This window comes from Oncorhynchus nerka, linkage group LG20, assembly GCF_034236695.1.
Source record: "Oncorhynchus nerka isolate Pitt River linkage group LG20, Oner_Uvic_2.0, whole genome shotgun sequence".
NCBI classification, from domain to species: domain Eukaryota; kingdom Metazoa; phylum Chordata; class Actinopteri; order Salmoniformes; family Salmonidae; genus Oncorhynchus; species Oncorhynchus nerka.
Genome location: NC_088415.1, coordinates 11,339,177 through 11,364,053, shown reverse-complemented (window position 1 = coordinate 11,364,053; position 24,877 = coordinate 11,339,177). Strand labels below are relative to the sequence as shown.

Here is a 24,877-nt window from a genome sequence, read left to right as displayed (position 1 = left end):
CATCACTATTTAACTCATACTGCTGCCTAGTCAACCATCAAACATTTAACTCATACTGCCATTTAACTCATACTGCTGCCTAGTCAACCATCACTATTTAACTCATACTGCTGCCTAGTCAACCATCACTATTTAACTCATACTGCTGCCTAGTCAACCATCACTATTTAACCATTTAACTCATACTGCCATTTAACTCATACTGCTGCCTAGTCAACCATCACTATTTAACTCACACTGCTGCCTAGTCAACCATCACTATTTAACCATTTAACTCATACTGCCATTTAACTCATACTGCTGCCTAGTCAACCATCACTATTTAACTCATACTGCTGCCTAGTCAACCATCAAACATTTAACTCATACTGCCATTTAACTCATACTGCTGCCTAGTCAACCATCACTATTTAACTCATACTGCTGCCTAGTCAACCATCACTATTTAACTCATACTGCTGCCTAGTCAACCATCACTATTTAACTCATACTGCCATTTAACTCATACTGCTGCCTAGTCAACCATCACTATTTAACTCATACTGCTGCCTAGTCAACCATCGTTATTTAACTCATACTGCCATTTAACTCATACTGCCATTTAACTCATACTGCTGCCTAGTCAACCATCAACCATTTGGGGTAGGGGGCGGTATTTTAACGTCCGGATGAAAAGCGTGCCCAAAGTAAACTGCCTGTTACTCAGGCCCAGAAGCTAGGATATGCATATACTGGATTTGGATAGAAAACACTCTACAGTTTCTAAAACTGTTCAAATAATGTCTGAGTATAACAGAACTGATATGGCAGGCGAAACCCCGAGGACAAACCACCCCCCCCCCCCCCCCCCAAAGAAATGTCATCCTACCACTGATTTCAAAGGCTGGCACTTTTATAATAGGACGAAATCGTGCCCGATTGCAGTTCCTAGGGCTTCCACTAGATGTCAACAGTCTTTAGAAAGAGTTTCAGGCTGGTTTTTGGAAAAATTTGCCAGAAATTGTAGTTTTTCTAGGTGGCTCCCATTTTGCCTGTAGTGTTTCCAAGCGCATGAATGAGAGCGCGTTCTTTGGTATTTTTCTCCGGTAAAGACAATAACGATTCTCCTTCTTAAATTGTATCATTTATTTGAGTATTAGGGTACCTAAGGTTTGATTATAAATGTAGATTGACTTGTTTGAATAAGTTTATTGGTAACATCATTTTGTATGCATTTTGAAGGAGGGAAAACAAGTGGATTATTGACTGAAGCGCGCCAGCTAAACTAGGTTTTTATGGATATAAAGAAGGACTTTATCGAACAAAAGGACCATTTGTGATGTAGCTGGGACCTTTTGGAGTGCCAACAGAAGAAGATCTTCAAAGGTAAGGCAGATATTATATCGCTATTTCTGACTTTCGTGTTACAACTCCCTGGTTGAAAACTATTTGTTATGCATTTGTGTGCTGGGCGCTGTCCTCAGTTAATCGCATGATTTGCTTTTGCCGTAAAGCCTTTTTGAGACCTTGGCTGGATTAACAACAAGTTCATCTTTATTTTGATGTATTGCACTTGTAATTTCATGAAAGTTTAATATTTATAGTAATTTGGCGCTCTGCCATTTCCCCCGGATGTTGGCCAGGTGGGACGGTAGCGTCCCACTGATCCGCAAGAGGTTTTAAGTCACACTGCTACCTAGTCAACCATTTAACTCACTCTGCTGCCTAGTCAACCATTTAACTCACTCTGCTGCCTAGTCAACCATTTAACTCACTCTGCTGCCTAGTCAACCATTTAACTCACTCTGCTGCCTAGTCAACCATTTAACTCACTCTGCTGCCTAGTCAACCATTTAACTCACTCTGCTGCCTAGTCAACCATTTAACTCACTCTGCTACCTAGTCAACCATTTAACTCACTCTGCTGCCTAGTCAACCATTTAACTCACTCTGCTACCTAGTCAACCATTTAACTCACTCTGCTGCCTAGTCAACCATTTAACTCACTCTGCTGCCTAGTCAACCATTTAACTCACTCTGCTGCCTAGTCAACCATTTAACTCACTCTGCTGCCTAGTCAACCATTTAACTCACTCTGCTACCTAGTCAACCATCAACCCATTTCCACCAGTATGTTATCATAGCATCAAGTGGGATTTTTTATTTTGACTTATTTCTGTATGACAGAAAGAGATGAATGGTTACTCATCACATACAGGTCCTCTTCTCACACACTGTGCTTTGATCAAAATAACTCTCACCCTGGAGAAATACATACTGAAATGAAAAAGTATTTCAGTTGGAGAACGGTTAAACAGTATATAACCTGGTTCGCCAATAGTGTTGTGTTCTGGAGGGACCATGACATCAACTCCTCTCAGTTCTGGAGGGACCATGACATCAACTCCTCTCAGTTATGGAGGGACCATGACATCAACTCCTCTCAGTCTGTCTGAGAGGGAGGGAGGGAGGGAGGGAGGGAGGGAGGGAGGCAGGCAGGCAGGCAGGCAGACAGACAGACAGACAGACAGACAGACAGACAGACAGACAGACAGACAGACAGACAGACAGACAGACAGACAGACAGACAGACAGACAGACAGACAGACAGACAGACAGACAGACAGACAGACAGACAGACAGACAGACAGACAGACAGACAGACAGACAGAGACAGGATAAAAGAGTTTAGGGGAGGCCCTGAAATTATAGACTGTACATCAGTCTCCCCCCCACTCCCATCTCCCTTCTACTTAGACAATACACACACGCTTGAGTGTGTGCCAACAACCAAAATAGATATCATGTTGAGCCTGGATGAGTTCTCTTCATTTCTCTACAAACGCTTTGTATTAGGCTTTATCTCCATCTCTCTCTCCCCCTCTCTATCTCTCACTCTCTTTCTCTCCATCTCTCTTTCTCTCCATCTCTCTCCATCTCTGTCTCTCTCCATTTCTTTCTCCCTCTATCTCTCTCCATCACAGTCTCTATCCATCTCTCTATTTCTCTCTCTCTCTCTCTCCCTCTCTCTCTCTCTCTCTCTCGCTCTCAATTCAATTCAATTCAATTCAAGGGCTTTATTCAAGGGCTCTCTCTCTCTATCTCTCTCATCTCTTTCTCTCCATCTCTATCTCTCTATCTCTTTCCATCTCTCTCCATTTATCCATCTCTCTCCCTATCTCTCTCTATCTCTTTCCATCTCTCTTTCCATCTCTCTCTCTCCGTCTCGCTCTCTTTAGTCCTCATGACCAGAGACTGTAGCCTTTTCACCAGAGGAAGAAAAGTTCATCATGACAGTCAGGCCATTTAGTTTGTTGTTGCTCTTGTTTTAAGCAACAGGAAAGGGAATTCTGATAACATTACTACATCATTACGATAACAAAAACAAAGAAAGATGTTTAACTTATTCCCACCATTGTCTGTTTACACAAATGCACTGTTTGCATAGGAAATATATGAGCTAGACTTTTTCTCAGGTACAGTCATTATTATGTGTTGAGTAAATGCCAAGTGTATCACTGTGGTGTGTGTGTGTGTGTGTGTGTGTGTGTGTGTGTGTGTGTGTGTGTGTGTGTGTGTGTGTGTGTGTGTGTGTGTGTGTGTGTGTGTGTGTGTGTGTGTGTGTGTGTGTGTGTGTGTGTGTGTGTGTGTGTGCGTGTGTGTTCGGTGCCTGGCAGTAGCACCCGTGTGAGACTTGTCTGATTGCCAGGTTTCCTCTAGACTAGAGAGTGTTTCAGTTGAAATCTCCTCAGGACTTTTCCCAGGAGACTCACAGTCCAAAGCAGTCCTAAAACTGTCACAATATGCAGCATACTGAATACTGAATGTAGATTCTTCATGTGCATGTTTATCTCTGTGTGTGCTGCATGTTTTTGCTTCCTGTAACTATAGAGCACATTAGAAGCACCTGTTACAGACAAGACAGACAGAGCCTGTCAGTAAGACCCTGCCAGACCTCCTCCCTGGCCCTTCTCGTCAGACTGAGGGCCTTCAGGTCTCACTAGTGCTTCACTAGGAATTTATTTCAGGATGTTGACGGCTGTTGGGTGTCATAAAAGTTTATTTTCAATCACCCCACACCAGGGTTTCCGTGGTGTGGCGCCCGACAATGTGACCGGGAAGATTTTAATTTTACCGACCATTTGAGAAATTTTCTGGACACGTACGCAATGAGTGTGTAACCCATTAGGCTGATCATAATGACATCACAGAAATCACATGTGGATTATGGTAATTCATCTTAACAGAACATGCAACTCCTGTAATGAAGCAGCTGATAAAATGCCATTTTCAATCATTTGCCAAAATGGGATTAGCAGGAAAACTGCATTCTAAACAGCAGCACCTGATGAGAGCGGTTCCGTATCTGACAGGTATGAAAATATCTGTTAGAAACTTAGAAAGAGGGGGAATTTAAGATTTTAAAAATTCAATTCAATTCAAGGGGCTTTATTGGCATGGGAAACATGTGTTAACATTGCCAAAGCAAGTGAGGTAGGTAATATACAAAAGTGAAATAAACAATAAAAATTAACAGTAAACATTACACATACAGAAGTTTCAAAACAATAAAGACATTACAAATGTCATATTATACATATATATATATATATATTCAGTGTTGTAACAATGTACAAATAGTTGAAGAACACAAGGGAAAATAAATAAGCATAAATATGGGTTGTATTTACAATGGTGTTTGTTCTTCACTGGTTGCCCTGTTCTTGTGGCAACAGGTCACACATCTTGCTGCTGTGATGGCACACTGTGGAATTTCACCCAGTAGATATGAGAGTTTATCAAAATTGGGTTTGTTTTCGAATTCTTTGTGGATCTGTGTAATCTGAGGGAAATACAGTATGTGTCTCTAATATGGTCATACATTTATCATTAGGTTAGGAAGTGCAGCTCAGTTTCCACCTCATTTTGTGGGCACTGTGCACATAGCCTGTCTTCTCTTGAGAGCCATGTCTGCCTACGGCGGCCTTTCTCAATAGCAAGGCTATGCTCACTGAGTCTGTTCATAGTCAAAGCTTTCCTTATGTTTGGGTCAGTCACAGTGGTCAGGTATTCTGCCACTATGTACTCTCTGTTTAGGGCCAAGTAGCATTCTAGTTTGCGAATGACCTGCAGAGAGCTGGGACCAAAGTAAGAAAGCCTACCATCAGTAACACCCTACGCCGCCAGGGACTCAAATCCTGCAGTGCCAGACGTGTCCCCCTGCTTAAGCCAGTACATGTCCAGGCCCGTCTGAAGTTTGCTAGAGAGCATTTGGATGATCCAGAAGAAGATTGGGAGAATGTCATATGGTCAGATGAAACCAAAATATAACTTTTTGGTAAAAACTCAACTCGTCGTGTTTGGAGGACAAAGAATGCTGAGTTGCTTCCAAAGAACATCATACCTACTGTGAAGCATGGGGGTGGAAACATCATGCTTTGGAGTAAAACAAGTCACACAAACACGCATGCACATACACACGCACACAGACGAACACACACAGACGCGCACACTTAAGCTCACATGCACACATGCGGACGCACAAACACACACACATACACACATACACACACACACCTTCCTGCTGTGCTGGCCTCGTTAACCTCCCAGTTGACCTTTGGCTATGTTTCCCGGTTGAGATGCTATAGGTTGAGCTGCTATAGGTTGAGCTGCTGTAGGTCGAGCTGCTGTAGGTTGAGCTGCTGTAGGTCGAGCTGCTGTAGGTTGAGCTGCTGTAGGTTGAGCTGCTGTAGGTTGAGCTGCTGTAGGTTGAGCTGAGGTATGTTGAGCTGCTGTAGGTTGAGCTGCTGTAGGTTGAGCTGTTGTAGGTTGAGCTGCTGTAGGTTGAGCTGAGGTAGGTTGAGCTGCTGTAGGTTGAGCTGCTGTAGGTTGAGCTGAGGTAGGTTGAGCTGCTGTAGGTTGAGCTGCTGTAGGTTGAGCTGCTGTAGGTTGAGCTGAGCTAGGTTGAGCTGCTGTAGGTTGAGATGCTATAGGTTGAGCTGCTGTAGGTTGAGCTGCTGTAGGTTGAGCTGCTATAGGTCGAGCTGCTGTAGGTTGAGCTGCTGTAGGTCGAGCTGCTGTAGGTTGAGCTGCTGTAGGTTGAGCTGCTGTAGGTTGAGATGCTGTAGGTTGAGCTGAGGTAGGTTGAGCTGCTATAGGTTGAGCTGCTGTAGGTTGAGCTGCTGTAGGTTGAGATGCTGTAGGTTGAGCTGCTGTAGGTTGAGCTGCTGTAGGTTGAGATGCTGTAGGTTGAGCTGCTGTAGGTTGAGCTGCTGTAGGTTGAGCTGCTATAGGTTGAGCTGCTGTAGGTTGAGCTGCTATAGGTTGAGCTGCTGTAGGTTGAGCTGCTGTAGGTTGAGCTGCTGTAGGTTGAGCTGCTGTAGGTTGAGCTGCTGTAGGTCGAGCTGCTGTAGGTCGAGCTGCTGTAGGTCGAGCTGCTGTAGTTTGAGCTGCTGTAGTTTGAGCTGCTGTAGTTTGAGCTGCTGTAGGTTGAGCTGCTGTAGTTTGAGCTGCTGTAGGTTGAGCTGCTGTAGGTCGAGCTGCTGTAGGTCGAGCTGCTGTAGGTTGAGCTGCTGTAGGTTGAGCTGCTGTAGGTTGAGTGGGCATGTCAGGTCAACCATTCTTGACCAGCAGAGGGAGCCCCAGCTAACCAGTACATTCCCCAAAAGTTAGTGCAGAGCGATTAGTGCCTTTTGAGGTCGGTTCGATAATACAAAAATTACCACTGTTTTCCATTTCGGTTTCCCAAAGTTTTTGGAGCATTAAATGCACTATGCATTATGTGGGTTGAATGCTGTAACAACAGAATAAAACCATGAATAAAAGTCCCATAATGGTAGTGACTTCCCATTACTGCTTATCACTTATCGCTAAACATCATTTATTCACATTACTTTACTTTAATAAAATATTTAAGTTCTTGTGTATATTGCAGTTGTTTTAAGTTTATTTGAGTTTGTTATTTAGTTCCAAGTCCTTGTCTCATAGCTGCTGTCTGACCAAATCACTATTTTAGTAGTTCTTCAAAGTAAATATGGCATACTTTTATGACTGCTCAATACCAACTATCAATCTTGGATCATGTATTTTCAAGTAGATATACCTCACGAAGCAGCTACTCCCTATCCCTCTCGATTGCGCATGGATTATGATTATGGTCGGTAATTAGAAACTATTAGAAACTACAGCTCCCTACTACATCACACAGTTCAGTCTGGATCTGATATATCTCTAGAGAAACTCCCTACTACATCACACAGTTCAGTCTGGATCTGATATATCTCTAGAGAAACTCCCTACTACATCACGCAGTTCAGTCTGGATCTGATATATCTCTAGAGAAACTCTCTACTACATCACACAGTTCAGTCTGGATCTGATATATCTCTAGAGAAACTCTCTACTACATCACACAGTTCAGTCTGGATCTGATTTATCTCTAGAGAACTCCCTACTACATCACGCAGTTCAGTCTGGATCTGATTTATCTCTAGAGAAACTCCCTACTACATCACACAGTTCGTCTGGATCTGATTTATCTCTAGAGAAACTGTGCATTGCGCTCACAGAAAAAAACCAAATGAAATGGAATTAAAATAATTGAACAGCTTCGGTCAATTTGTTGTTTAAAAAAATGAAAAATAACAAGCATTTCGGTTGATTGCTCATCACTACCAAAAGATAATCTATGTGTTTTTTCAACATTGGTAAGTAGCAGCGACTTCAGTTGGGCTCTGTTTTGGTTTCTGGATTAAACGTAGGCCCACTTCCTCTTTTTGATTTCCTTTCCTGTACTGATTAGAGTTTATATGGTCCTCTAATGTCTTGCCAGACATGAAAGAGAGAGAGAGAGAGAGAGAGATCTTCACTCTAAGCGACTTTCTGCTATAACGCCCAGCTGTGATGTCATTTCCTGTCCTTTGTTAACCTCCTCTCCTTTTTCTTTATTCTCCAGCCCTAGCCTATGCCACCGCCCAGGGGCCCGACCACGCCCACGGCTGTACCCATGGCAGCTGTTACCCCGCAACGGGAGACCTGTTGGTGGGTCGTGAGAAGAGCCTGAAGGCCTCGTCTACCTGTGGCTCCAGGAAGAAAGAGCCTTACTGTATCGTCAGTCATCTACAGGCAAGTGATGTTTCTCTGTGTGTGTGTACCCAACATCCTCCCACCTACCATCTCACTTCCTTCTGTCCCGAGCTTCTGTTTGACTCCTGACCTGTGTCACCTCTGACCCCTAACCTCTGACCCGGATTGTGCTTTTTTGTTGGTTTATTTGTGTTGTTTGCAACTTATTTTTTTACTTATTTTGTACATAATGTTGCCGCTACCGTTTTTTATGACTGAAAATAACTTATGGACATCAGGACATTTACATTTACATTTAAGTCATTTAGCAGACGCTCTTATCCAGAGCGACTTACAAATTGGTGCGTTCACCTTAAGACATCCAGTGGAACAGCCACTTTACAATAGTGCATCTAAATCTTTTAAGTGGGGGGGTGAGAAGGATTACTTTATCCTATCCTAGGTATTCCTGAAAGAGGTGGGGTTTCAGGATTGCGATTACTCACCACGGACTAGCAGAATCCTTTTTTGTCCTTTAACGAGTCTGACGAGGCCGACGCGAACGATATACTGCTTTCTTGGGAAGAGGCCCAGATCCCCGTGATTTGCGTGAAGAGGAGGCGGAGAAAACGACACTATCAACATACTGGTTGGTTATGTGCTGCAACGGCAAGATAGAACAGCGGCGTCTGGTAAGACAAGGGGCGCCGGACTATGTCGTTCTGTAAATACAGTGCCTTGCGAAAGTATTCGGCCCCCTTGAACTTTGCGACCTTTTGCCACATTTCAGGCTTCAAACATAAAGATATAAAACTGTATTTTTTTGTGAAGAATCAACAACAAGTGGGACACAATCATGAAGTGAAACGACATTTATTGGATATTTCAAACCTTTTTAACAAATCAAAAACTGACAAATGCGTGCAAAATTATTCAGCCCCCTTAAGTTAATACTTTGTAGCGCCACCTTTTGCTGCGATTACAGCTGTAAGTCGCTTGGGGTATGTCTCTATCAGTTTTGCACATCGAGAGACTGAATTTTTTTCCCATTCCTCCTTGCAAAACAGCTCGAGCTCAGTGAGGTTGGATGGAGAGCATTTGTGAACAGCAGTTTTCAGTTCTTTCCACAGATTCTCGATTGGATTCAGGTCTGGACTTTGACTTGGCCATTCTAACACCTGGATATGTTTATTTTTGAACCATTCCATTGTAGATTTTGCTTTATGTTTTGGATCATTGTCTTGTTGGAAGACAAATCTCCGTCCCAGTCTCAGGTCTTTTGCAGACTCCATCAGGTTTTCTTCCAGAATGGTCCTGTATTTGGCTCCATCCATCTTCCCATCAATTTTAATAATCTTCCCTGACCCTGCTGAAGAAAAGCAGGCCCAAACCATGATGCTGCCACCACCATGTTTGACAGTGGGGATGGTGTGTTCAGGGTGATGAGCTGTGTTGCTTTTACGCCAAACATAACGTTTTGCATTGTTGCCAAAAAGTTCAATTTTGGTTTCATCTGACCAGAGTACCTTCTTCCACATGTTTGGTGTGTCTCCCAGGTGGCTTGTGGCAAACTTTAAACAACACTTTTTATGGATATCTTTAAGAAATGGCTTTCTTCTTGCCACTCTTCCATAAAGGCCAGATTTGTGCAATATACGACTGATTGTTGTCCTATGGACAGAGTCTCCCACCTCAGCTGTAGATCTCTGCAGTTCATCCAGAGTGATCATGGGCCTCTTGGCTGCATCTCTGATCAGTCTTCTCCTTGTATGAGCTGAAAGTTTAGAGGGACGGCCAGGTCTTGGTAGATTTGCAGTGGTCTGATACTCCTTCCATTTCAATATTATCGCTTGCACAGTGCTCCTTGGGATGTTTAAAGCTTGGGAAATCTTTTTGTATCCAAATCCGGCTTTAAACTTCTTCACAACAGTATCTCGGACCTGCCTGGTGTGTTCCTTGTTCTTCATGATGCTCTCTGCGCTTTTAACGGACCTCTGAGACTATCACAGTGCAGGTGCATTTATACGGAGACTTGATTACACACAGGTGGATTGTATTTATCATCATTAGTCATTTAGGTCAACATTGGATCATTCAGAGATCCTCACTGAACTTCTGGAGAGAGTCTGCTGCACTGAAAGTAAAGGGGCTGAATAATTTTGCACGCCCAATTTGTCAGTTTTTGATTTGTTAAAAAAGTTTGAAATATCCAATAAATGTCGTTCCACTTCATGATTGTGTCCCACTTGTTGTTGATTCTTCACAAAAAAATACAGTTTTATATCTTTATGTTTGAAGCCTGAAATGTGGCAAAAGGTCGCAAAGTTCAAGGGGGCCGAATACTTTCGCAAGGCACTGTATCAGCTGGTGCACAATATCTAAGGAAGTCTCGAGCTATTGCTCGCCTGAGGTAGAGTATCTCATGATAAACTGTAGACCACACTATCTACCTAGAGAGTTTTCATCTGTATTTTTCGTAGCTGTTTACATGCCACCACAGACTGAGGCTGGCACTAGACAGCATTGAATGAGCTGTATTCCACCATAACAACCCAGAGGTGGCGCTCCTAGTAGCCAGGGACTTTAATGCAGGGAAACTTAAATGCGTTTTACCAAATTTCTATCAGCATGTTAAATGTGCAACCAGAGGGAAAAAAACTCTGGACCACCTTTACTCCGCACACATAGACGCATATAAAGCTCTCCCTTGTCCTCCATTTGGCAAATCTGACCATAATTCTATCCTCCTGATTCCTGCTTACAAGCTAAAAATTAAAGCAGGAAGCACCAGTGACTGGATCAATAAAAAAAAGTGATCAGATGAAGCAGATGCTAAACTACAGGACTGTTTTGCAGCACAGACTGGAATGTGCTCCGGGATTCCTCCGATGGCATTGAGGAATACACCACATCAGTCATTGGCTTCATCAATAAGTGCATCGATGACGTCGTCCCCACAGTGATCCTACGTAAATTCCCCAACTAGAAGCCATGGATTACAGGCAGCATCCGCACTGAGCTAAAGGCTATAGCTGCCGCTTTCAAAGAGCAGGACTCTAACCCGGAAGCTTAGAAGAAATCCTGCTATGCCCTCCAACGAACCATCAAACAGGCAAAGCGTCAATACAGGACTAAGATCAAATCGTACTACACCCTGGCTCTGACGCTCGTCGGATGTGGCAGGGCCTGCAAACCATTACAGACTACAAAGGGAAGCACAGCCGAGAGCTACCAGACGAGCTAGACTACTTCTATGCTCGCTTCGAGGCAAATAACACTGTAACATGCATGAAAGCACTAGCTGTTCTGGAAGACTGTGTGATCACGCTCTCTGCAGCCGATGTGAGTAAGAACTTTAAACAGGTCAACATTCACAAAGTCGCAGGGCTAGACCGATTACCAGGACATGTACTGCGAGCATGCTCTGACCAACTGGCGAGTGTCTTCACTGACATGTTCAACCTCTCTCTGTCTGAGTCTGTTATACCAACATGTTTTAAGCAGACCACCATAGTACCTGTGCCCAAGAACACTAAGGTAACCTGCCCTAATGACTATCGACCCCTGGCACTCACGTCTGTAGCCATGAAGTGCTTTGAAAGGCTGGCCATGGCTCACATCAACACCATTATCCCAGAAACCCTAGACCCACTCCAATGTTGCATATCGCCCCAACAGATCCACAGATGATGCAGTCTCTATTGCACTCCACACTGCCCTTTCCCAACTGGACTAAAGGAACACCTATGTGAGAATGCTATTCATTGACTACAGCTCAGCGTTCAACACCATAGTGCCCTCAAAGCTCATCACTAAGCTATGGACCCTGGGACTCAACACCTCCCTCTGCAACTGGATCCTGGACTTCCTGACGGGCCGTCCCCCAGGTGGTATGGGTAGGTAACAACACATCCGCCACGCTGATCCTCAACACAGGTGCCCCTAAGGGGTGCGTGCTCAGCCCCCTCCTGTATTCCCTGTTCACTCATGACTGCACGGCCAGGCACGACTCCAACACCATCATAACGTTTGCCGATGGTTCTACAGCTGCACCATCAAAAGCATCCTGACTGGTTGCATCACTGCCTGCTATGGCAACTGCTCGGCCTCCGACCGCAAGGCACTACAGAGGGTAGCGCGAACGTCCCAGTACATCACTGAGGCCAAGCTTCCTGCCATCCAGGACCTCTATACCAGGCGGTGTCAGAGGAAGGCCCTAGAAATTGTCAAAGACTCCAGCCACCCAAGTCATAGACTGTTCTCTCTGCTACCGCACGGCAAGCAGTACCGAATTACCAAGTCTGGGTCAAAGCGACTGCTTAACAGCTTCTACCCCCAAGCCATAAGACTCCTGAACATCTAATCAAATGTCTACCCAGACTATTTGCACTGGTACCCTCCTGTATATAGTCTCGCTGTTGTTATTTTACTGTTGCTCTTTAAATGCTTGTAACTTTTATTTATTATTCTGATCCATATTTGTTTTTTAACTCCATTGTTGGTTAGTGGCTCGTAAGTAAGCATTTCACTATAAGGTCTGTTGCATTCGGCGCAAGTGACTAATAACATTTGATTGAATTTGTAGGATGAGAAGAAATGTTTCCAGTGTGACTCTCGCCGGCCATATGACCCAGTCTACAATACCATCAGTCACCGCATTGAGAACGTCATCACCACGTTTAAACCACATCGCAAGAAGTCCTGGTGGCAGTCAGAGAATGGTGAGAATTGAGATTGTATTCATTGTATTCATTGTATTCATTGGAGGTTCATTCACATCCATGTTTAAAGACATGCTCCAGACTTTGGCGACTAGTAAATATCTTTTTAAACCTCCCGCTTCAACTTTGAAAGTTTATTCGCCACACAGGATACAACAGGTGTAAAACAGTACAATGTTTACCTTCAGAGCTCTTTCCCAACAATATATTGTTAATAATAATATAATAATATAAAATATATTAAACAAATAAAAGTACATATATAAAAACCCCTCGAGACCTACGATGAGAGTTTAATGAAACACGAGAACTACGATGAGAGTTAAATGAAACACGAGAACTACGATGAGAGTTAAATGAAACACGAGAACTACGATGAGAGTTTAATGAAACACGAGAACTACGATGAGAGTTAAATGAAACACGAGAACTACGATGAGAGTTAAATGAAACACGAGAACTACGATGAGAGTTAAATGAAACACGAGAACTACGATGAGAGTTTAATGAAACACGAGAACTACGATGAGAGTTAAATGAAACACGAGAACTACGATGAGAGTTAAATGAAACACGAGAACTACGATGAGAGTTAAATGAAACACGAGAACTACGATGAGAGTTAAATGAAACACGAGAACTACGATGAGAGTTTAATGAAACACGAGAACTACGATGAGAGTTAAATGAAACACGAGAACTACGATGAGAGTTAAATGAAACACGAGAACTACGATGAGAGTTAAATGAAACACGAGAACTACGATGAGAGTTAAATGAAACACGAGAACTACGATGAGAGTTAAATGAAACACGAGAACTACGATGAGAGTTAAATGAAACACGAGAACTACGATGAGAGTTAAATGAAACACGAGAACTACGATGAGAGTTAAATGAAACACGAGAACTACGATGAGAGTTAAATGAAACACGAGAACTACGATGAGAGTTAAATGAAACACGAGAACTACGATGAGAGTTAAATGAAACACGAGAACTACGATGAGAGTTAAATGAAACACGAGAACTACGATGAGAGTTAAATGAAACACGAGAACTACGATGAGAGTTAAATGAAACACGAGAACTACGATGAGAGTTAAATGAAACACGAGAACTACGATGAGAGTTAAATGAAACACGAGAACTACGATGAGAGTTAAATGAAACACGAGAACTACGATGAGAGTTAAATGAAACACGAGAACTACGATGAGAGTTAAATGAAACACGAGAACTACGATGAGAGTTAAATGAAACACGAGAACTACGATGAGAGTTAAATGAAACACGAGAACTACGATGAGAGTTTAATGAAACACGAGAACTACGATGAGAGTTAAATGAAACACGAGAACTACGATGAGAGTTAAATGAAACACGAGAACTACGATGAGAGTTAAATGAAACACGAGAACTACGATGAGAGTTAAATGAAACACGAGAACTACGATGAGAGTTAAATGAAACACGAGAACTACGATGAGAGTTAAATGAAACACGAGAACTACGATGAGAGTTAAATGAAACACGAGAACTACGATGAGAGTTAAATGAAACACGAGAACTACGATGAGAGTTAAATGAAACACGAGAACTACGATGAGAGTTAAATGAAACACGAGAACTACGATGAGAGTTTAATGAAACACGAGAACTACGATGAGAGTTAAATGAAACACGAGAACTACGATGAGAGTTAAATGAAACACGAGAACTACGATGAGAGTTAAATGAAACACGAGAACTACGATGAGAGTTTAATGAAACACGAGAACTACGATGAGAGTTTAATGAAACACGAGAACTACGATGAGAGTTTAATGAAACACGAGAACTACGATGAGAGTTAAATGAAACACGAGAACTACGATGAGAGTTAAATGAAACACGAGAACTACGATGAGAGTTAAATGAAACACGAGAACTACGATGAGAGTTAAATGAAACACGAGAACTACGATGAGAGTTAAATGAAACACGAGAACTACGATGAGAGTTAAATGAAACACGAGAACTACGATGAGAGTTTAATGAAACACGAGAACTACGATGAGAGTTAAATGAAACACGAGAACTACGATGAGAGTTAAATGAAACACGAGAACTACGATGAGAGTTAAATGAAACACGAGAACTACGATGAGAGTTAAATGAAACACGAGAACTACGATGAGAGTTAAATGAAACACGAGAACTACGATGAGAGTTTAATGAAACACGAGAACTACGATGAGAGTTTAATGAAACACGAGAACTACGATGAGAGTTTAATGAAACACGAGAACTACGATGAGAGTTAAATGAAACACGAGAACTACGATGAGAGTTAAATGAAACACGAGAACTACGATGAGAGTTAAATGAAACACGAGAACTACGATGAGAGTTAAATGAAACACGAGAACTACGATGAGAGTTAAATGAAACACGAGAACTACGATGAGAGTTAAATGAAACACGAGAACTACGATGAGAGTTAAATGAAACACGAGAACTACGATGAGAGTTAAATGGAACACGAGAACTACGATGAGAGTTAAATGAAACACGAGAATGCAAGTATATACAGGTCAGTGCCAGTACCTTATTCAATGTGCAGTGGTACTGGAGTGGTTGTATATACAGGTCAATGTCAGTACCTTCTTCAATGTGCAGTGGTACTGGAGTGGTTGTATATACAGGTCAATGTCAGTACCTTCTTCAATGTGCAGTGGTACTGGAGTGGTTGTATATACAGGTCAATGTCAGTACCTTCTTCAATGTGCAGTGGTACTGGAGTGGTTGTATATACAGGTCAATGTCAGTACCTTCTTCAATGTCCAGGGGTACTGGACTGGTTGTACCTTATTCAATGTCCAGGGGTATAGGACTGGTTGTACCTTATTCAATGTCCAGGGGTATTGGACTGGTTGTACCTTATTCAATGTCCAGGGGTACTGGAGTGGTTGTACCTTCTTCAATGTCCAGGGGTACTGGACTGGTTGTACCTTCTTCAATGTCCAGGGGTATTGGACTGGTTGTACCTTATTCAATGTCCAGGGGTACTGGACTGGTTGTACCTTCTTCAATGTCCAGGGGTATTGGACTGGTTGTACTTTATTCAATGTCCAGTGGTACTGGACTGGTTGTACCTTCTTCAATGTCCAGGGGTATTGGACTGGTTGTACCTTATTCAATGTCCAGGGGTACTGGAGTGGTTGTACCTTCTTCAATGTCCAGGGGTACTGGAGTGGTTGTACCTTCTTCAATGTCCAGGGGTACTGGACTGGTTGTACCTTCTTCAATGTGCAGTGGTACTGGAGTGGTTGTATATACAGGTCAATGTCAGTACCTTATTCAATGTCCAGGGTTACTGGACTGGTTGTACCTTCTTAAATGTCCAGGGGTACTGGAGTGGTTGTACCTTCTTCAATGTCCAGGGGTACTGGACTGAACATTTGAACATCTTGGTCATGTTCTGTTATAATCTCTACCCGGCACAGCCAGAAGAGGACTGGCCACCCCACATAGCCTGGTTCCTCTTTAGGTTTCTTCCTAGGTTTTGGCCTTTCTAGGGAGTTTTTCCTAGCCACCGTGCTTTTACACCTGCATTGTTTGCTGTTTGGGGTTTTAGGCTGGGTTTCTGTACAGCACTTTGAGATATCAGCTGATGTACGAAGGGCTATATAAATACATTTGATTTGATTTGATTTGATTTGGTTGTACCTTCTTCAATGTCCAGGGGTACTGGAGTGGTTGTACCTTCTTCAATGTCCAGGGTACTGGAGTGGTTATATATACAGGTCAGTAACTCAGGTGGGTTTTCTGTAGCAAACTGGCTCAAATTAAGATCTTACATCTGTAAAAAGTGACTGTTAGTAGGATATACCTGTAAACAGGGCTGAAAATTGACTGGTAGCAGGAATATATAAATTCTTATGGTAATATACTGATGGTAATATATACAGTGAATTCTGAAAGTATTCAGACCCCTTCCCTTTTCTCACATTTTGTTACCTTACAGCCTTAATCTAAAATGGATTAAATAAGACTTTTTTCTCATCAATCTACACACAATACCCCAAAAGGACATCACAATACCCCATAATGACATCACAATACCCCATAATGACATCACAATACCCCATAATGACATCACAATACCCCAAAATGACAAAGTGGAAACAGGTTTTTAGATTTTTTTCAAATGTATTAAAAACATAAATACCTTATTTACAAAAGTATTCAGACACTTTGCTATGAGACTCAAAATTGAGCTCATGTGCATCCTGTTTCCATTGATCATCCTTGAGATGTTTCTACAACTTGATTGGAATCCACCTGTGGTAAATTCAATTGATTGGACATGATTTTGAAAGGCACACAGCTGTCTATATAAGGTCCCACAGTTGACAGTGCATGTCAGAGCAAAAACCAAGCCATGAGGTCGAAGGAATTGTCAATAGTACTCCGAGACAGGATTGTGTCGAGGCACAGATCTGGAGAAGGGCACCAAAACATTTCTGCAGAATTGAAGGTCCCCAAGAACACATTGGACTCCATCATTCTTAAAGGGAAGAAGTTTGAAACCACCAAGACCCTTCCTAGAGCTGGCCGGCCAAACTGAGCAATCGGGGGAGTCCGATGGTGACTCTGACAGAGCTCCAGAGTTCCTCTGTGGAGATGGGAGAACATTCCAGATGGACAACCATCTTTGCAGCCCAGCAATCAGGCCTTTATGGTAGAGTGACCAGACGGAAGCCACTACTCAGTAAAAATAACATGACAGCCTGCTTGGAGTTTGCCAAAAAGGCACACAAAGGAATCTCAGACCATGAGAAAAAGGATTCTATGGTCTGATGAAACCAAGATTGAACTCTTTGGCCTGAATGCCAAACCTCGCATCTGGAGGAAACCTGGCACCATCCCTATGGTGAAACATGGTGTTGGCAGCATCATGCTGTGGGGATGTTTTTCATCAACAGTGGACTGAGAGACTCGTCAGGATTGAGGGAAAGATGAACGGAGCAAAGTACAGAGAGATCCTTGATGAAAACCCTGCTCCAGAGCGCTCAGGACATCCGACTGGGGCGAAGGTTCACCTTCCAACAGTGACATGCTGATAGCCTGTTGCCTGGACTTGAATGGTGAATGGGAAGCGCGCTTCAATTAAAATACCAGTTGAGAAATAAAAATATATTTTTATAGTTTTTAAACACACAATTACGTTTATAATTTTTGCGCAATGAACAGGGCAAGTTTTACTCTAGCAGCAACCAGCTGAAGACAACGCAGGAGTGGCTTCGGGACAAGTCTATGAATGGCTTTGAGTGGCCCAGCCAGAACCCAGACATGAACCCGATCAAACATCTCTGGAAAATAGCTGTGCAGCGAAGCTCCCCATCCAACCTGACAGAGCTTGAGATTATCTGTAGAGAGGAATGGGAGAAACTCCCCAAATACAGGTGTGCCAAGCTTGTAGCATCATACCCAAGAAAACATGAGGCTGTAATCGCTGCCAAAGGAGCTGTAACAAAGTATTGAGTAAAGGGTCTGAATACTTTTGTAAATGTGATGTTTCAGTTTTTTATTGAAATTTCTGAAAAACTGTTGTTAGTCATTTAGGGGTATTGTGTGTAGATTGATGAGGAAAAATAACTATTTAATACATTTTAGAATAAGGCTGTAACGTAACAAAATGTGTAAAACGTCAAGGGGTCTGAATACTTTCCGAATGCACTGTACATGTAAACAGGAGTAGTAGTGACCAGTAGCAGGATAAATATATATATCAATAATCAATGGACAGCAGTGTGATTCACTAATACATCTAATCAATAATCATTTTAGCAGCAGCGTAGATTATGTCTGAGTGTGTTGTGACCTGTGGATGGACATAGAGTCAGTGTGGATAGTCTGTGGGAGAGAGCGAGCAGTAGTTGTTAGCCATTTAACAGTCTTATGGCCAGGGGATTGAAGCTGTTTAGGAGTCTGTTTGTCTGAGCCTCGATGCTTTGGGTTGGAAGTGTCAATGTGTCGTTCATACACATATAATCTATGAGCAGAATTACAGTCTTACCTCATGTAGCCACTAAATCCCTTGTTTGAAAGGAACGGTTTACTGGAAGCTGTACAGCCACATTTTCTCACACGTGGGTCCGCCCCCTAACGTTTCGAGTTCCAGCCAATGAAGTTCAGCCCCTTGCCATTTGAGTGACAGCTAGCAAGATGCACACACAGCAGAGCGAGAGAGCGCAATGACAGCGTGCACGTATCTGCGTCATGTGACGTTTTAATTATCAGAGACTACTGTCTAAATAGTATACAACTGTACAGAGAATCCCTTTAAGTGTACAGTATATTTACATTTACATTTAAGTCATTTAGCAGACGCTCTTATCCAGAGCGACTTACAAATTGGTGCATTCACCTTATGACATCCAGTGGAACAGTAGTGCATCTAAATCTTTTAAGGGGGGTGAGAGGGATTACTTTATCCTATCCTAGGTATTCCTTAAAGAGGTGGGGTTTCAGGTGTCTCCGGAAGGTGGTGATTGACTCCGCTGTCCTGGCGTCGTGAGGGAGTTTGTTCCACCATTGGGGGGCCAGAGCAGCGAACAGTTTTGACTGGGCTGAGCGGGAACTGTACTTCCTCAGTGGTAGGGAGGCGAGCAGGCCAGAGGTGGATGAACGCAGTGCCCTTGTTTGGGTGTAGGGCCTGATCAGAGCCTGGAGGTACTGAGGTGCCGTTCCCCTCACAGCTCCGTAGGCAAGCACCATGGTCTTGTAGCGGATGCGAGCTTCAACTGGAAGCCAGTGGAGAGAGCGGAGGAGCGGGGTGACGTGAGAGAACTTGGGAAGGTTGAACACCAGACGGGCTGCGGCGTTCTGGATGAGTTGTAGGGGTTTAATGGCACAGGCAGGGAGCCCAGCCAACAGCGAGTTGCAGTAATCCAGACGGGAGATGACAAGTGCCTGGATTAGGACCTGCGCCGCTTCCTGTGTGAGGCAGGGTCGTACTCTGCGGATGTTGTAGAGCATGAACCTACAGGAACGGGCCACCGCCTTGATGTTAGTTGAGAACGACAGGGTGTTGTCCAGGATCACGCCAAGGTTCTTAGCGCTCTGGGAGGAGGACACAATGGAGTTGTCAACCGTGATGGCGAGATCATGGAACGGGCAGTCCTTCCCCAGGAGGAAGAGCAGCTCCGTCTTGCCGAGGTTCAGCTTAAGGTGGTGATCCGTCATCCACACTGATATGTCTGCCAGACATGCAGAGATGCGATTCGCCACCTGGTCATCAGAAGGGGGAAAGGAGAAGATTAATTGTGTGTCGTCTGCATAGCAATGATAGGAGAGACCATGTGAGGTTATGACAGAGCCAAGTGACTTGGTGTATAGCGAGAATAGGAGAGGGCCTAGAACAGAGCCCTGGGGACACCAGTGGTGAGAGCACGTGGTGTGGAGACGGATTCTCGCCACGCCACCTGGTAGGAGCGACCTGTCAGGTAGGACGCAATCCAAGCGTGGGCCGCGCCGGAGATGCCCAACTCGGAGAGGGTGGAGAGGAGGATCTGATGGTTCACAGTATCGAAGGCAGCCGATAGGTCTAGAAGGATGAGAGCAGAGGAGAGAGAGTTAGCTTTAGCAGTGCGGAGCGCCTCCCTGATACAGAGAAGAGCAGTCTCAGTTGAATGACTAGTCTTGAAACCTGACTGATTTGGATCAAGAAGGTCATTCTGAGAGAGATAGCGGGAGAGCTGGCCAAGGACGGCACGTTCAAGAGTTTTGGAGAGAAAAGAAAGAAGGGATACTGGTCTGTAGTTGTTGACATCGGAGGGATCGAGTGTAGGTTTTTTCAGAAGGGGTGCAACTCTCGCTCTCTTGAAGACGGAAGGGACGTAGCCAGCGGTCAGGGATGAGTTGATGAGCGAGGTGAGGTAAGGGAGAAGGTCTCCGGAAATGGTCTGGAGAAGAGAGGAGGGGATAGGGTCAAGCGGGCAGGTTGTTGGGCGGCCGGCCGTCACAAGACGCGAGATTTCATCTGGAGAGAGAGGGGAGAAAGAGGTCAGAGCACAGGGTAGGGCAGTGTGAGCAGAACCAGCGGTGTCGTTTGACTTAGCAAACGAGGATCGGATGTCGTCGACCTTCTTTTCAAAATGGTTGACGAAGTCATCTGCAGAGAGGGAGGAGGGGGGGGGGGAGGAGGATTCAGGAGGGAGGAGAAGGTGGCAAAGAGCTTCCTAGGGTTAGAGGCAGATGCTTGGAATTTAGAGTGGTAGAAAGTGGCTTTAGCAGCAGAGAGAGAAGAGGAAAATGTAGAGAGGAGGGAGTGAAAGGATGCCAGGTCCGCAGGGAGGCGAGTTTTCCTCCATTTCCGCTCGGCTGCCCGGAGCCCTGTATATACAGCAATTGAACATTGTACAGAAAATAATTCACCATGTTTTCACCATCTTTTGACAAAAGTATAGTGAACCATTGACTTTATGTTTTGTGCTCAATTATCTCTGCCCTCTGCATTCGGTAACATGACATGCCCCCACATGCAGCTGCCTCTGCTATGAACTCATACAGAAGCCGTATTATTAGAGGCCTAATCTGGGTTCCCACTATTAATAACAGGTCTGCTCAAAAACCAAGGAGGGGGGAGAGGTGGGGAGAGGGGAGGGGGAGAGAGGGAGGAAGAGAGGGGGACTGGGAGTGGTGGGAGAGGGGGACAGGGAGAGAGGGGGACTGGGAGTGGTGGGAATGATGAGTGGAGCAAAAAAAAGAGAGACAGAGTGAAATATGGGAGGGAGAGGGGGAGAGATAGAGAGAGGGAGGGAGGGGGAGAGGGAGAGAGGGGGAGGGAGAGAGAGAGGGAGGGAGAGAGGGAGGGAGGGAGGGAGAGGGAGAGAGGGAGAGAGGGAGAGAGAGAGGGAGGGAGAGAGGGAGGGGGAGAGTGAGGGAGAGAGAGAGAGAGGGGGAGGGAGGGAGAGAGGGAGATGAATAGTGGGAAATGGAGAGAAGAGAGAGAGGAGGGTGGGAGGGAGGGATGGAGGGAGGGAGATAAGGGGGAGAGAGGGGGAGAGAGAGAGAGAGAGAGAGAGGGGGAGAGAGTGAGGGAGAGAGAGAAGGAGGGAGAGAGCGAGGGGGAGAGGGAGGGAGAGAGAGGGATGGAGAGGGGGAGAGAGAGGGAGAGGGAGAGAGGGAGGGAGAGAGAGGGAGGGAGAGGGGGAGAGAGAGAGGGAGAGAGAGAGGGAGAGAGGGAGGGAGCGGAAGCTACATTGCGTCATGACAGTGAGTTCCGGTAGCTCTGTTCTGGACATCCAGGGATTTTATTAATCCATTCTTAATGGATTCTATTTCTATGGTTCTGGAGGTCCTTCAAAGTCCAGAGGTTTCACTGCCTCCATTACACTAAATCACCCTCCATCATAATCTCTCTGTACTGCAGTTTACTCTACATGGAGCAGCCAGCAGACACAGGCCCACAGCTGTGTGTATGGGAATTGGGGGTAATAACAGACCCGGCTGTACCCTGGTTCGGGAACTCCAACAAAGACAGGAACGTGAAAGAGGAGAGAGGAGAGGATGGAGTCAGAGGAATAGTGGGAAATGGAGAGAAGAGAGAGAGGAGGGAGGGAGGGAGATGAATAGTGGGAGATGGAGACAAGAGAGAGAGGAGGGAGGGAGGGAGGTGAATAGTGGGAAATGGAGAGAAGAGAGAGAGGAGGGAGGGAGGGAGGGAGGGAGGGAGGGAGGGAGGGAGGGAGGGAGGGAGGGAGGGAGGGAGGGAGGGGGAGGGAGGGAGGGGGAGGGAGATGAATAGTGGGAGATGGAGAGAAGAGAGAGAGGAGGGAGGGAGATGAATAGTGGGAGATGGAGAGAAGAGAGAGAGGAGGGTGGGAGGGAGGGATGGAGGGAGGGAGATAAATAGTGGGAAATGGAGAGAAGAGAGAGAGGAGGGAGGGAGGGAGGGATGGAGGGAGGGAGATAAATAGTGGGAGATGGAGAGAAGAGAGAGAGGAGGGAGGGAGATAAATAGTGGGAGATGGAGAGAAGAGAGAGAGGAGGGAGGGAGGGAGATGAATAGTGGGAAATGGAGAGAAGAGAGAGAGGAGGGAGGGAGGGAGATGAATAGTGGGAAATGGAGAGAAGAGAGAGAGGAGGGAGGGAGGGAGGGATGGAGGGAGGGAGATAAATAGTGGGAGATGAAGAGAGAGAGGAGGGAGCTAGGGAGGGAGATGAATAGTGGGAAATGGAGAGAAGAGAGAGAGGAGGGAGGGAGGGAGGGAGGGAGGGAGGGAGGGAGGGAGGGAGGGAGGGAGGGAGGGGGAGATGAATAGTGGGAGATTGAGGGAGGGAGGGTGGGAGGGAGGGAGGGAGATGAATAGTGGGAAATGGAGAGAAGAGAGAGAGGAGGGAGGGAGGGAGGGAGATGAATAGTGGGAGATGGAGAGAAGAGAGAGAGGAGGGAGAGAGGGAGGGAGATTGAGGGAGGGAGGGAGATGAATAGTGGGAGATGGAGAGAAGAGAGAGAGGAGGGAGGGAGATGAATAGTGGGAGATTGAGGGAGGGAGGGAGGGAGGGAGGGAGGGAGGGAGGGAGGGAGGGAGGGAGGGAGGGATGGAGGGAGGGAGGGAGATGAATAGTGGGAGATGGAGAGAAGAGAGAGAGGAGGGAGGGAGATGAATAGTGGGAAATGGAGAGAAGAGAGAGAGGAGGGAGGGAGGGAGATGAATAGTGGGAAATGGAGAGAAGGGAGAGGAGGGAGGGGGGAGGGAGGGAGATGAATAGTTGGAGATGGAGAGAAGAGAGAGAGGAGGGAGGGAGATGAATAGTGGGAAATGGAGAGAAGAGAGAGAGGAGGGAGGGAGATGAATAGTGGGAAATGGAGAGAAGAGAGAGAGGAGGGAGGGAGGGAGATGAATAGTGGGAGATGGAGAGAAGAGAGAGAGGAGGGAGGGAGGGAGGGAGGGAGGGAGGGAGGGAGGGAGGGAGGGAGGGAGGGAGATGAATAGTGGGAGATGGAGAGAAGAGAGAGAGGAGGGAGGGAGATGAATAGTGGGAAATGGAGAGAAGAGAGAGAGGAGGGAGGGAGATGAATAGTGGGAAATGGAGAGAAGAGAGAGAGGAGGGAGGGAGGGAGATGAATAGTGGGAGATGGAGAGAAGAGAGAGAGGAGGGAGGGAGATGAATAGTGGGAAATGGAGAGAAGAGAGAGAGGAGGGAGGAGATGAATAGTGGGAGATGGAGAGAAGAGAGAGAGGAGGGAGGGAGATGAATAGTGGGAAATGGAGAGAAGAGAGAGAGGAGGGAGGGAGGGAGATTAATAGTGGGAAATGGAGAGAAGAGAGAGAGGAGGGAGGGAGGGAGATGAATAGTGGGAAATGGAGAGAAGAGAGAGAGGAGGGAGGGAGGGAGGGAGGGAGGGAGGGAGGGAGGGAGGGAGGGAGGGAGGGAGGGAGGGAGGGAGGGAGGGAGATGAATAGTGGGAGATTGAGAGAAGAGAGAGGGAGGGAGGGAGGGAGATGAATAGTGGGAGATTGAGAGAAGAGAGAGGGAGGGAGGGAGGGAGATGAATAGTGGGAGATTGAGAGAAGAGAGAGGGAGGGAGGGAGGGAGGGAGGGAGGGAGGGAGGGAGGGAGGGAGGGAGGGAGGGAGGGAGGGAGGGAGGGAGGGAGGTGAATAGTGGGAGATGGAAAGAAAGAGGGAGGGACAGAGGGAGTCAGATGAATAGTGGGAGATGGAGGGAGTGGGGGAGTCAGATGAATAGTGGGAGATGGAGGGAGTGGGGGAGTCAGATTCATAGTGGGAGATGGAGAGAAAGAGTGAGAAGAGGGTACATTGAGGGAACGACAGAAAATGAGATTTTGAGAAACGCACAGCAATTTTCCTTCTTCATTGTTAATACAGAGCTCACATACAGCAGACAAAAGTCAAATTTCAGGTCTATGTCTGAGTGATTGACTACTGTGGACCACTATAGCACTGCCTGTACTCTGTGTAGAACACTGAGAGGTGGGAGACAGGAAACAGTCACTATTTTTACTCCCTGTCTCCATGGATCTGGCAGACCTTTAGAGTATGTGAGATGGAGCACAGTGAGCACAGTGGGATGCTTGTACTATACGCCATGACAACA

At 45.4% G+C, this 24,877-nt stretch overlaps 1 protein-coding gene across 1 annotated transcript in view; it reads left to right on the top strand.

Annotated features, from left to right (window-relative positions):
* Window positions 1–24,877, top strand: part of LOC115117902 (laminin subunit beta-2-like) — a 98,060-nt gene that overhangs the window by 19,156 nt on the left and 54,027 nt on the right. Inside the window, exons 3-4 of the mRNA XM_065005223.1 lie at window positions 7,934–8,103; window positions 12,629–12,764. Coding sequence (XP_064861295.1) covers window positions 7,934–8,103; window positions 12,629–12,764 — 306 coding nt within the window. The remainder of the gene's footprint in view (window positions 1–7,933; window positions 8,104–12,628; window positions 12,765–24,877) is intronic.